The following is a 14773-nucleotide window of genomic DNA, read 5'->3' on the forward strand; positions in this document are numbered from 1 at the left end:
TCCATGTTGATACCACATTCCAGCTTAAGAGCACATGAACACTCAGTGAAGATGGAAGAACGACTTCACAACTCGGGAAATCACCGGGAGCTGCTGGTTGCAATTCACATCCCTCACCACTACATGCCACTACTTACACACTGAACTTTAAAAATATTGCTTTCTTATTCAATTTTTTTTATTATAAACAAAATCCACATTCGATAATGGCATAAAGCAAAAACACACTTTCTTTTTTTGGTATGCAGATTCAAGTAAGCCAGGAAACTAATGCACAGTTTACACTGTCCCCCACCCCCGAGGTATGAAAGGATGTGTTGAGAGGGAACAGGATGTCGTGCGTATAGTGGGAATAGGTTAGCCTGTAGGAGGATGTGGTTCAACCTGGTCCTGGTATCATCACCCAGTACTGCAGCCATGACCAGGAACTGAAGCCAATTCAAGCCAACAATAAATAATTAAAGGATTGTCTCGAGAATCTGTCTAAAATCTGTCTTCTGTTTTGTTGTTTTAGTTGTATTTTTCTAAGGTCCGTAATTTTACTTGTACATATTTTGCACATAATTTAAAAATAGTAAAATAGTAAATTGATGGGTCCTTAATGGTTTTAAGTACCAGGTTTATTCAAAACAAGCTTATTTTATTTAATTTTCCTCCTAATTACAAGATGTTTCAGTGCTTCCCTGTGTTCTTCCACTCTTTGTAATATCGGTTACTTGTAATTTTTGCCATCATGACAATTATGTTAATTCTTCAGACGATGGGTTTAAATTGCCCTGAATAAGTCCATAAAATGTATAAAGCCCGTCTTTCTTCTGTTTCTGCTTGGCAGGCACTAACTGCTTGCTGAAGATAATAAGTAAGAAAAAGCAAGGAGACAAAGGAATAAATGAAGGTGTGGGAGGATTTAATTTTGCATTCATATGCTCTGTGCGGTGTGGAGGCTTCTACGTACTCAGTAATAATGCCTCTGTCTCTCACGCTGATGCTTTGGTGGTTCATGCCACAACCCTGAACCAGTTTGACGTCATACATGTATCACTGAGGGTCACTGCTGCCTTAGCACACCGCCCACCAGAGTATTTCCATACCAACAGGTTTCTCGGGCCCCGGGGCTTGTGGGGAATCAAACTCCTTGGAGGTTGTCATGTCTTACAGCCAGAGTCAACATATGAACAAATGATGTCATATGTTGCTGTGCATTATACTGAGTTTATTATGTATAGAAAGCAAACTCATCAAACAAACCGCTGTACTGCCAGCTACCAGTATGCTATAAGCTGCCTTTCATATAATGGATTTAAAACGCAGTAGACTGTGGAGTATTATTATTAACAGCCACTTTGTACAGGCTAAAAACCATCTGGGATGATATGTTAGCTACTGTGGAGCCAGGCTAATGTTCTATCTATTACAATCCCTGAAAAATTCATCCAATCTGAACGGGGTTTAAAGCCTCTGAAAACTTGATTGAGTTTTATTTTGTAAATTAAAGGGATTGTAACTGATATTTTTATAATAAAATGTATGAGAATGTGAAAACTATGTGACAGTGAGAAATGGGGTGCTTGTAGTAATGACCCTACAGAAATAACCAAATCTGCAGCTCCCCTCGCCTTTAAAGAGCTTTATAGTGAGTTTCAGCTCATTGTTTAGCTTTATGGCCGCAACTTTCCTGCTTTGGTTCACTATTATGGTGTAGTTTTCGGCCGCAACAGGCAGCTGGGTTTTAATAAAAAAAACTCTACCCTGTGTACATTACCCGCTCAGCACCAAACAGCAGACAGACACAGATAGTGACTCGCTGGTGAACATAGTGGAGCATTAGGGTTAGGTGCTAATGAGCCAGATATTTCCCAAAGGAGTTAACCAAAAAAATGGTTGATAACATTCTCCAGGCGACCAGAAACATGACTCCAATTAATGCTAATGTTGCTCCGTAATAACTGACTATGATTTTGTCGCTTTATCGATGTATCCAACAAGAAGCAAGTGTGAAATAAAAGCATATTTAATAAATGTAGAATTGCAGTTAAAAAGTACTAATACAAATGATCCCTCTCTGTCTCCGTCAAGGCTCTCTCACTGTGGGTCTGATCCGGCAATGCCAGACCATCCACGGCCGAGACCGAACCTGCATGCCCCCGCAGCTGCCCCCAGAGTGGATCATCACGCTCTTCTTCATCATCCTGGGCATCATCTCCCTCACTGTCACCTGTGGTCTGCTGGTGATGTCAAGCTGGCGCCGCGAGGCCGCCCGATACGCCCGATGGATCGCCTTCACAGGGAGTAGGTGTTCACCGTCACCTCTCATCCTTTTCGCTCTCCTCTCTTATTCCAACCACAAATATGTCTCTGTGGTGTGATCACACATGCAGGTGACGCTTGTCATCATGTGGAGATTGAATCAGTAGTGTCAAAATTTCAATTGGAATGCATGTCCATGCAATGTCCAATCCACACTATCTATGGACGTATTTAATTGTATCTCTTTTAGCAAATGGCATTCCAGAGTCAAGGACAGTCTCTTAACCATCAAATGCTTTAGAAGACTGTTTGTATCGTCTTTATATATTTTGCGTCTTTCCTTTGGTAGAAAGCATCAGCAACCTTGGTAAATATAGATAGATAGACTGATCACAGAGCGGTTGTACAGTTCAGAAAAGGGGGTGTGTGGTGAGCCGATTATCTTACTGCAGTGGTTTATTATGGTTTTATGTTTGGCAGTGAAGAGGTCATACCAGGATGAAATGTTGAAGGTGAGAGTGGATTCAATGAGTGAACAGTAAACCAGAGTTATATCCTTGCTGACATGAAAAGTCTCCTCAAAAAGTTTCCTCAGCAGGTGGAGGCGCTGTTGTGCTTTTTTGTACACGGAGTCAGCTGTTGTACGAATGACAGGCAGGTGTTGATCTCTGTTCCCAGGTATTTGAAGGACTCAACCTGCTCCACCAGCTGACCCATTGAGAGGTTGGAAGAGATGGGAAGATGTTTTGACTCCGCCACAGCACAGTTCCTTTTGTATTGTTCCTTTTGTATTGAGCTCCAGTGAATGTTCAGTAAATGTTTGGACCAGGTTGTTGACTGCCTGTCAGTATTGGTATAGGGTATCAGTGCCGGTCAGGTGTGCCACCAGGGTCATGTCATCTGCGTACTTAAAAAGAGTTATTCCTTCACTGCTGCCGGAAATGCCGTTAGTATAAGCAGAGAAGAGAATGGGAGATAAGCATAGACCGTATATTACTGGATGAAGCCACCCTGCTGATTTAAATGGAGAGCAGTGAAGCCAGTTTTGGACCAATAAAATACTACTACAGGGCTACTTCCTGTTGGCACCACCGTCTACTGCACATGATCGCGCAGCATAACCGTGGTTTAATGATGTAGAACAACGGCAGAAACACCATAATTCTAGTAGCTGCATAGCTTCGCCAACAAAAAGTTTCATGGCTCAGTGTGTTTGTCTGACTCGAATCGTCACTGTTTAATCAGCCCACCTACAAGGTTCACCTGCCAAACACAAACACAGCGGCTCTGATAGTTTTTTTTGATTGCGGAGAGTTTATAATCTAAGCAATACGGTTACATCTCTCATGTGCGATGGGGTGTCACAGGGTTTGACGTCATTTTTGGGCCTACATGGATTCCTCCATGCAGGCTTTGGTCAGCTTCACTGTCCAATCTCTGGCTTACCCCCTTGGAGATAAGACATAGCCCGGTCTGTCCTGTAAAAAATTCTTTATCCATAAAATCAGTGGGGGGGGACCTGGAGGTCAGCGAGGCAGTGCAGCAGGTTGTTTGTGTTTAGTGTATTAAAAGCAGAAGAAAAGTCCATGAATAAAATTTCTCGTGTGTGGGTGTGCCGAGTCCAGTTGCTTAGTGACAGTGTCTAAAAGTGTGAGACATGCATCCTTTACACTGCGTTTTGCCTTATAGGCAAACTGAAGTGGATCCAGTTTGTCTGACAGTATGTTCGACAGGTGGTTGCACACAACTCTCTCCGTACATTTGCACAGCACAGATGTCCAGGCTACTGGTCGGTAGTCCTTCAGGTCCTTAGCAGGTGTCTATTTGGGTAGTGGGATTATGGTGGATTCCTTCCACTGGCTGGAACACAGGCAGAATCCAGGAGGTGCTGAAACAACCTTGTGAGAACTCCACCTAGATGAGTGGAGCATTCTTTGAGCACCCTGCCTCTGAGCCTGTCAGGGCCAGCGGCCTTGTGTGGGTGGACCCTGTGTAGGGTGGAGGTTACCAGATGTTCATCAATAGTGATAGCTTGGAGGGAGGAGCTGGGGGTTGGGGAGGTCCAGGTGATATGAGTGCTGCCACTGTTGAACTACTCTGCAAAGGAGGTGGGATCTGAGTGGCCAACCACTGCAGGTTTGGGGGCTCAGCCCGTCATGGTGTTTAAGCCACGCCTCCCTCACATTCCAGAGGTTAGTTTCTGTTCCACCTTGTTCTTATAGTGTATCTTAGCCAGCTTGGCCTTCCTCCTGAACTCCTTCTCCAGCTCTCTCACCCTGAGCTTGTCTCCTTTCAGAAAAGGGGGTTTTCTTCTGGACCAGGCAGATTTTCATGTCCTTTGTAACCCATTTTGTAATTGCTTGGGTGAATATTTATTTGCTTGTTGGGAGTGACAGTGTCCTCACAGAATAAAATTTTGTGATGGGTTCCCCTGTTGTTGTGATCTATATCTTTGCAGAAGTAAAATGACATTATGGTCAGAGTGACCGAGAGGTGGGCATGGTTTTGAGATGCATTTGTGATGTTGCCATAGCATGGTCCAGTATGGTCTGGTGGGACCTGTGACATATTACTCTAGGTTGGGTAAATGAATGGTGATGTCGCACCTGTTAAAATCCCCCAAGTGGAAACACTGACTTTTCTCCAGTCTGACTGCCAGCTCTGTTTTAACTGTCAGCTATGTGTTCTGCAGCTAGATTAAAGGCCCTGGTACATACACTAAAAAGACGGTGATCTGAGAAAACTCTCGGGGTAAGTAGTGAGGTCTGAAGGACACACTCATGTGCTCATAATGCTTACAGCTCTGTGTCTCTCACGTCTCTCACAGTGAAAAGTTTGTTGCCCACTTGCTGTTGACAGTCATGCAGAGCCCTCCCCCAATTGACTTCCGTGTTGTTGTTGCATCTTTGTCAAAGCGAATGATGTTAAAACCATCTAGTTGAAAGTCTGTATCCTCCGAGAGCCATGTTCCTGTAAAACAGAACAGGCTGGTTTGCCGATAATCCAGATCTTACCTGACGAGCGTGGAAAGTTCCTCAGTCTTATTCCGTGGCGATCTGACGTTTGACAGGGTCATCGCAGGTAGTAGCTGGCTGCCTCTCTTCCTTAGTCTGTTGCGTATCCCTCCTCTGGAACCTCCTTTCCCTCAAATATGCTTCAGTTTTTCCGAAATAATTCTTGAGGGATGTTATTGGTTTGGATGGATATGCGTGCTGCATCTGGCTGAAAGCGGTTTAGCTCCAACAGGTGATCCTGTGAGTAATTGGTCTGCATCCACTCTGCAGCTGTTACATGACAGGATTTATGAATATTGAAGTTCCGCTGTTGCTTTAATATCACACTAAAACCTTTTAGCTGTAAAGTACCACATCAAGGTCAGAAGTGAACGGCAGGTCAAGGCAAGACTGCCCATTATAGTTTATAAAATGCCTGTGAAAATAAGAGAGATACTGCTTGAGAATCTCGTCTGAAATAAATGGAGCGTACCTCGTCATCAGAAATCTGCGTTTAATTTCTGAGAAGCTTTTAGTCTGGTAATAATGAACATCTTGACAAAGTGACTGCCGAGGAGCTGTAATTGATGTGCTGGTTTCTATTTTTACAGCAAAGAGACAGCGTTTGTCCAGAGGACCAGAGCAGGAGCTGTGCCTCACTTGGCTCTAAATATAGAAAAATATGAAGCAGGTTCTCCTGAGTAGACCATCAGTACTAGGGGCAGTTTTTCCACACATTATAATAACTGAAAGCTGGGGAAAGGTGCAGGTACCCTTTCATTGACACCACCATTTATTTCAACCGTTTATACATTAGCTAACTATTTCAACTCTTACTTTTCTATATGTTTTAGCTAATGTTTAACCATTTATCTATTACTTTTAGCTAACAATTTTATCTGTTTATCTATTACTTGTAGCTCTCTTTTAACCATTTTATCCATTACTTTTAGCTAACTGTTTAACTATTTATCCATTACTTTAACTATTTCGGCTATCCATTACATTTAGCTAACTACTTCAACTGTTTATCTGTTACTTTTAGCTAACTGTTTAACTATTTATCCATTACTTTAACTATTTCAGCTATCCATTACATTTAGCTAACTACTTCAACTGTTTATCTGTTTCTTTTAGCTAACTGTTTAACTATTTATCCATTACTTTAACTATTTCAGCTATCCATTACATTTAGCTAACTACTTCAACTGTTTATCTGTTTCTTTTAGCTAACTTTTTCTACTGTTTATCCATTACTTATCTATTTTATTTATTCATTACATCTTTCCCCCTACTCCCTGGCATCTGCAGAAGTACCCCGGTTTGGGAATCAGTGGTCCAGGGGGGGTGTTAATGCTCTTCTTTATGTGCTTCTGCTCTGTCACAGTGGTTCTGTTCTGTATGGCTGCTCTCATATTCCCAATCGGCTTCTACATCAACGAGGTTGGAGGACAGCCGTATAAGCTCCCCAACAACACAGTGGTGGGCTCCTCCTATGTACTCTTTGTCCTGTCCATATTCTTCACCATAGTGGGACTGCTGTTTGCTGGGAAGGTATGCCTGCCCGGCTGACATACCCTCCTTCTCTCTTTGTACCTTTGGAGAAACGCCCCCATTGAAGGCAACTTTTGTTAGAATTGTCTCTTCTGTGGCAGTGTTGGAAATATCATTGAAGTAGAACAAAACTGAGAAGCACCTGTTTGTGTTTTTCCTCTTGGATGAACTGTCACTCGTAACTGCAGCCGAAATCATTGCGTCCATCTTTTTGTTCAGGGACTGAGTAATCGCAGAGAGCTCTGAAATGGCCCTCGCCATTATCTGGTCTGAAGGATGCGTGTACAGTGGTGAAAAAACCACGATGCAAACAGATTAAAACATCAGGACTTATCTGCCATTTTAAGTTGAAAAAGAATGACAGATGCCCTTCTCATCCACGATGCACATATTGAGATTACACTGTCAGGCCTGATACTGGCCAAGCAAAGCACCAAATATCGGCCAGTCACTTCTAATATGATGGAGGTCCTTCCCTGACCGCAGCTATATGGAACAATCTGTAATATATACAATGAAGTTTCACTTTTTTGGGCACATTTTATTTATTTCTTAAGGTATTTTGTATTTAAATGTATCACAGAGTTTCCCTGCCATTAATTATTATGTGTGGTGGATCACTTTGCCTTAAAGAGCTGTTAACCTTAAAATAACTAACATTGTTGAGTTTCATGGGATCAGTTCTAGAATTCTGGATGCATGAAATGATTGAGCATATAAAATGTTAAAACTGGAATGTAAATGGTCTATCTGCAATATCTGTCCATAATCCAACTCTTCTGTATATCATTATGGGGATTAGTAATCTAAAGTTGTACCCATGGATGTGTTACAGGAAGATGAGCTGGTCTCTGTGATGCAGTTGCGCTAAACCTTGACCTAAACAGTATGGCTCGGCGGGTGAGCACCAGACTCGTATCAACACGTCACACCTGTTCTGGTCTCTCGTCTACAGCTTTGTTATTTTTAGTGATGTAGTGAATGTAGACTTCACAATTTTGAATGTCCCCTGTTGTTTAAACACTGTATCAATAAATGACTGAATCTCTGTTTTATACATTTGAGATGTTGATGCCTACTTCTGTATAAATGAACAGACGACCAGACTGTGTCAGTTTCTAGAAGCACTGTGACGTTCATGAATGAGCATGGAGGATGTCATCTCATTAAAAATGGTCGGAACATGTATTGACTCATCAATTTGTCTTTACTTTAGAAGACCATAATATCTGTAATAATCTAAAACAGTGTACAGGCAAGATGCAGACAAACTATCAGTAGTTAAGAAATGTCATCACAAAAAAATGGCATTTTTTCCTTCTGACAACATATAGCTTCATTTGTTTTTAAACTTCAGCTGAAGGACTAAATAGTTTTTCTCTTGGGCTCATGAAATGTTTCCACAACTCATTAAATAAAGTCAAACATCTCAAGTTTAGAGCTTAAAAAAAGAAGGCTTTGCTTAGAACAGAATCTTACACCCACATTTAATCCTTTGTCTGCGTGCATACACAAGTTGTTTATGTTGCCATAGGAACACTTTAAAAAAAGCATTTGGTGATGTGTGTTTGTTTTTCTGAAAATATCCCGTAGGCTTGGTGACAGCAGCAGTCTCACTCTGCCCACTTGTGCTGTGACCTTCAAACCAAATCTCACAGTCCCAGTGCTGCTACTTCAAGCCCCAAAACATTTTTGTCTATCTACTTTGTCCTTGTTTTTTTGCAAATTTTGCAGTTTTCAGGGTTACTACCAAACTCGGAGTAGAGAGTGACTTTGGTTCTGGTGCCACAAAAGGGATGAATAGCTTTTCTCTCTCTACAGTGGAGAACTGCCACATTTAATTTGGCAATAGTGTCATAAAGAAATACATCTGGCAACTGAAAAACACTTAAAAACGGCATTTATATGACAAAATAACCTTCTGATTTATCAAATAAAACTTAACAAGTAAAACTGGTGGTTATCTAAACAAAACACTATGATTCAGAAACTTTTGTGTGGTACTATAGGAACACTGGAATGGGTAATTATCACAGGTAATTGGAAGAATTAAATGGTAAGATCAATGGGCTTGAAATACAGACAAGACGTCACTGCAATAGTGACATTTTTAAAGTGCAGTCAAATGTAAGAAACATTTGTTATACTTTTATATAGATAAAAAAAAATAAACTAACACAACACACGATACTACACTTAATATACTACACTTTTTTCTCTTTTGTTTTTTTTTTTTTTACAAATAGCTACAGCTTACATTAAATTAATTTGGATGATTTAAAATACAGCCAATGTTTATTGAATATTGAGAATAAAAGCAACTCTATAGATTTAAAGAAACATGAAATTATCTTGAACTGTAAGATTGTCAGTGTAGTTTGGCACGGGTTAAATTACTACAGTCTGATTAAATTACTACAGTCTGACTGTCTGTATAGCCAGGTGCACCGACAGTGGATGTGAGGAGCCACTTCAGTTCTCACCACAAGAGGGCATAATTGGTCAAATGTAAGTTAGTAGTCCACCGCTACACTTCACTTACTGAAAATCACCAGATTGTCTCCAATCTGAAGCAGATTGAAGGACATTGAACAGTCCAGAACATCTTTAGTTCAACCTTTGTATTTGTATATGTTGTTACTTTTTTCTAAGGCAGAACCTCATGGCAGCAACACATACAGTTCAGTACAGTTCAATCCCCATCCCCAATGTGTTGGATCCACTGTGGAGGCTCATGTCAGGCCACGGTGGGACTGCTGCTCTGCAGCTTGGCCATTCGAGCAGCTACAAGCAGCAGTATGCCGGCGAGGAGCTCCAGGCCATAGGAGAGCCAGGCCAGACCCAGAGACCAGCCGAAGGAGGTTTGAATATAGGCCAGACCCTCCGGCCCCACCTGCCTCTCCGTCTCAGCCAGGGCCTGGTACGAGTAGATGATGTAGAGGCTCACACCACATAGGGTCAGCAGACCTGGACAGAGATGCACACATCTATTCATTAAAAAACATTTTATTTATATTTGTTTTTAGGCACTGGCACTCAAGACTTCTTAAAACAATGCACAAGCAATAATAAAGCGGAAATTACCAGCCAGCGCTCGGTGCTGAGGGCTCCTCAATAAAACCAACAATGACATCAAGCCATTAGCTACCGAAAATCTCATATTGTGAGAGACAGGAAATGTAATGACGCATGTGTGGTCTGCTTACACGACATCCAGTCATCAGAGAGACACACAAACCCTCATAGTCCTCACAAGTTTCACAGCGTTGCTATTGGAAACCCTTTTAATTTTGACAGCTTGCTACTGGTTTTAATGGGATGCAAATGGAGCACAGAGGCTACCCAGGGCGGGACAAATAATCCTTTTTATTACAATTACACCCTAAGGTGCTACTAGCTGGGAGAATGATGAGGAAGCTGCACATGATTCTTATGCAGTTCACTATGAAGAAGAGAGAAGCAGAAAAACAGACCGGAAACTGTCTCACATACTGTACATGCAAAAACAACTACTACCACTACTACTATGTTTGTGGATGGACAGAATTATCTGCAACAATTTTGATAACTGATAAATAATTTAAGCCATTTTTAAGCTAAAATACCAAAACAAATCACTGACACCTCCTTCCCAAATGTGACGATTTGCTGCTTTTTTTATGTTCTATCATAGGAAACTGAATATAGATGTCAGCCTGGGCTCTAGGAAAATATGATGGGCATTTTTAGCTAAGGATGGAGGGAGAATGCTTGGTGGATGGCCATATCGGTGTGTCAATCAGTCCACCGCTTTGGTCCAGACTGTGACAACTATTGGATGGATTGCCATGTCATCTTTCACAGACATTCATGGTCCCCCAAAGGATGAATCCTTGTAACTCAAACCTTCACTCTTAGTCTTGTTCACCCTTATCTCAGATTTTATAGCCCAAACAATTAATTTCTTACCATTATTACTTGAAAAAAATACACTACAACATTGTACTTCTTCTTCAAAGAAATAAGTGTGGATTGGTTTTCGGGGTGGTGGTGGCACATTGGTGTGGGAGACCTGGGTTCAATTCCCATTGTGTCCCTGAGCAAGACACTTAACCCCTAGTTGCTCCAGAGGCGTGCGACGTCTGACATGTATAGCAATTGTAAGTCGCTTTGGATAAAAGCGTCAGCTAAATGAATAAATGTAAATGTAAATGTTTTCGACATGGAAACACACTATGGAAACCTGAAATTGTGCTGAAAATGAAGTACACAGGAAGCAATGGAAGGGCTCTGCAGGGAGCCCTGACAAATAGTCATTAGGCTGTTTAATGGTTGGTGAGGAAAGAAGCTGCAACATTAGAAGGAAGACGAACAAAGCAATTAACAGCGAATTCTAAGTATATTTTTATATATATATGCACACACATACATACACTGTGTAGTCTATATATAGGATGATATACACTTACTGGCCACTTTATTAGGTACATCTTGCTAGTACTGGGTTGAACCCCCTTTCGCCTTCAGGCAGGTTGTCGCATTTAAACGATGCTCAATTGATACAAAGGGGCCCAAAGTGTGCTAAGAAAATATCCCCTACACCATTACACCACCACCACCACAAGCCTGAACTGTTGATACAAGGCAGGATGGATCCATGCTTTCATGTTGTTTGCCAGTACGCCAAATTCCCTAACATCGGAATGTTGCAGCTGAAATCGAGACTCATCAGAACAGGCAACATTTTTCAATCTTCTATCGTCCAATTTCGCTGAGTCTGTGCGAACTGTAGCCTCAGATTCCTGTTCTTAGCTGACAGGAGTGGCACCCGGAGTGGTCTTCTGCTGCTGTAGCAAGTGGTTATTTGAGGTACTGTTGCCTTTCTGGCAGTTAATTAAAAGAAGAAAGAAAAAGCTGGCTTGACAGCCGGGGAGGGTGGGATATTTTCAAAGCCGGACAGTCAACAAGTTCACAAGATGACAATCTAATTCAAGCCTTTATTCCATTCCACACATTGCATGTGCTGCTGATTATAGGGAGACTATAAAGAGTCTTTTTAAGTAAGTGTTTATCCATCACACGGTCCTCTTTATGGTGGTCATAAGGCGTTACTAGGACAGCCCCCATGAGACGATCTCAGCCAGATGCTCAGGCACTATGTCTAGCACACACGTATAACTTGATTGCTGTAAATAGCCAGGTTAACATAATAGCTTTAATGTTATTAATAGTAATCTAACTCTCCCAATAACAGCGTTCCACGCAGGTTATTATGTTACCTATGTGGCAGACATTTAAAACACACACCAAAAGAAACAAAACTCACATGGGTAATCTTAACCTTAGGGTTAGTCAACTTCAATATCATTGTTTATATCTTCAGCAAAGATGAGTGAAGTTTAGTGGAACAGTATTGTTAGAATATGATAGAAAAACATATGCCTTTGTTTTAAATTTTTTGACTCAAAACAAATTACAATTAAAATAAAAAAATCCCTTGAAATTTTTGCTTTACGCACAAGCGATGTGACATTATGTGGCCGTCGTGAACCACCAAGTCGATGTCCCAGCCTGCGCACAGCAGGCTATAGTGTTTTCCTCAACTGACCCACACAAACAACAAGAAATTAAAGAAATTAAAGAAGAAAGGTATGAAATGAAACACAGAACAATAGAGAGCCACAAATTTGGGATGCAGTTTCCAAAGCAATTTGATTTCACTGATGTGCCTCCCTACAGACGAATAAAATGTCTCATAACCCATCCAACAGTGTACAGGATGAAACGCTTCTGATGTAACAGACGCAAGAGCAGCTACACACACATACACACACCTGCCCGTTCAGGCATTTAACCAATATGGGCAAATCAAACAGCCAATCAGTCTTGGCTGGTAATAAACGTCAGTCCCTTTGACCACATGAGGTCAATAACTATATCCGAGGTCAATTTCCCTCACATAAAATCCCGTCTGTTCAAATTAACCACATGGCCTTGCTTTACTGCCACACTCCAGCCATATATATTCCACCAAACCCTCCACAGCTTTTTAGTGTTTTCCACTTTGTTCTGTAATATCAACAGTGCATTAAATGCTGTATTTGTGGAGATTTGAACTAAAACACCCACACCCACAAAGAAATGGTATCTGCAATGTGCTCTTTAAATGTTATTTCTGGTCATTCTACTTCTGTGTTTTCCATTAGAACTATCATTTGTATACTGTTATCTATTTAGTAACTGCGTTGCTATTACCATATTCTTTAAATTAAATGTTTTGGAGGAATTTTCAATGCCCAGGTACCACTGCCACAGTAAACATGAGGGGGAAATGCTGTTTACAGTGAAAGCACTGCACAGAGATGGATTGCACACTTCTGAGGTATCCTGTTTCTCGCGCACACAGCCATTTGAGTGAAACGATCTTCAACAGCGTGTGTCGGGACAACAGTCTGTTCTCTCCTGTATGCCACCACCTACCTAATGCCTCCTCCTTTGATTAACACTAGGGTAAATGACCCAAGCAGCCTTGTGTTAATGTGTATACCTCTCTCTTGCACTTACTGTGATGTTTACTGTCATTTTTATTAACACCATCTCTGCTGCAACCTACTGGCAGTAATGTGTAATTTCAATGTTTTTAACCATTATTGAATTTTAAATGTGATAAAAGACGCACTGTCTTCTGGATAGAAAACACTGGCACACTAGAGACTGCATTAGCCATACTGCTTAGATGGTTGCCAGTAGTAGTTGGTACACTGGAAGCACTGATTCAGATAGAGCATGAATGCCATTGGACATTGTGGTTTTTGTTTTAATGGATCTGTTCTGAAAAGCTGGCAATATCTCTCAGTGGATGTACAAAAACACCTCTAAGGGTTCTCAGAAAATGTAATTACCTTATAAAGTTACTTATGTCACCTTCAAGGACACACCGAGGGAAAAACAGCTTAACTCCTGGACCTGATTTTCCCTCTTCCACTATACCTTAAGACTGATACAGTGAGAGCACACCTGAGTGAAGGAGCTGACAACTTACTACAGATGAAGAAGTAGGAGGCTGTGCTGGTGAGGAGGACAGGGCTCCGAGCCAGGGAACTGACTAATCCACAGATGCCACCAAACAGTAATAGGACCAGGCTGAAGGGAAGCACCAGCACTATTGCACTATGCATGCCTGCATATAAACATACACAAAAACAGATGGGTTATGGCTCATCTGTGCAGCTGTTGCTACCTTGACAGTGCAACTTCATTAGGAGAGTATATGGTTATTATAAACGCAGGGTTTCATTAGAGCTGGAAGAGGAGAGACTCACTCAGCATGTGCAGCTCAGTCTCAGAGTACCTGGAGTGGTCAGCTGTGAAAGAGTCGATAGAGTCTGCGTACATCTTCCCACCTGCAGGTTACAATTATAAACGTTGATAAACATATTAGCTATATACACATTTGCATTTTCACTCCATCACCAATTAGGTAATTAAAACAGCCTGGATCTCAATCATTGTGAGGTCGTTATGGAAAAGTAACCTACCTTCGTTGATGCTCCACAGTCCCGAGTGGGAGCTCATGTCCTCAAAGTCACTCATGTTCATAGGATTCATCTCTATGATGTACCAATACTCGGTTCCGAGCGAAGTCGCCAAACAAGCGAAGCTCAGAATACCGCAGATGCCGGCTGAGACCACCAGGGCGCCGAAGGTTACCTTCATCCTGTCCAGGTGAGCGTTTCATCCACCCGTAACGATGATGAATTTAACTTAGTAACGCAGCTTTTCTAGCGCTGGTCCTGTCTTTCAAACGTTACTGCTCTCATTAAGGGACCCCAAAGATGCCCCCCCCCCAAGTATTATGGTGTTGAGGTGATCCAAAAGCTTTCCAGGCAGTATTTAAAATTTAGTGTGGAGGTGGAGATCAAGATCAACTTGGCTGAGTGAAGCAAGTGACAGACCTCCACAAGAGCGAGAACAGCCTCACTGAACAGCAGCAGCTTCTC

General features: G+C 41.6%; 2 protein-coding genes across 4 annotated transcripts in view; one reads left to right on the plus strand and one right to left on the minus strand.

Annotated features, from left to right (window-relative positions):
- LOC123982562 (uncharacterized protein C16orf52 homolog B-like) overlaps positions 1 to 7980 on the plus strand; it is a 14214-nt gene extending 6234 nt beyond the window's left edge. Inside the window, exons 2-4 of one of the 3 annotated variants that reach the window (XM_046068168.1) lie at positions 2077 to 2289; positions 6628 to 6722; positions 7630 to 7980. In XM_046068168.1, the coding sequence (XP_045924124.1) occupies positions 2077 to 2289; positions 6628 to 6722; positions 7630 to 7665 (344 nt within the window). In that variant the 3' untranslated portion in view covers positions 7666 to 7980. Of the gene's footprint in view, positions 1 to 2076; positions 2290 to 6627 lie in introns of all 3 variants that reach the window. The other 2 variants (XM_046068166.1, XM_046068167.1) reach the window with 2 other exon arrangements.
- A 101-nt stretch (positions 7981 to 8081) lies between these two features.
- On the minus strand, positions 8082 to 14602 carry tmem235b (transmembrane protein 235b). Its single transcript, XM_046068165.1, has 4 exons — positions 14312 to 14602; positions 14096 to 14176; positions 13816 to 13953; positions 8082 to 9761 (listed from the first exon to the last, which is right to left on the minus strand). The coding sequence occupies exons 1-4, from the start codon at positions 14487 to 14489 to the stop codon at positions 9532 to 9534; spliced, it is 627 nt and encodes a 208-aa protein (XP_045924121.1). The 5' UTR covers positions 14490 to 14602; the 3' UTR covers positions 8082 to 9531.
- Between the last annotated feature and the right edge of the window lie 171 nt (positions 14603 to 14773).

The sequence above is a fragment of the Micropterus dolomieu genome, linkage group LG14 (assembly GCF_021292245.1).
Source record: "Micropterus dolomieu isolate WLL.071019.BEF.003 ecotype Adirondacks linkage group LG14, ASM2129224v1, whole genome shotgun sequence".
NCBI classification, from domain to species: domain Eukaryota; kingdom Metazoa; phylum Chordata; class Actinopteri; order Centrarchiformes; family Centrarchidae; genus Micropterus; species Micropterus dolomieu.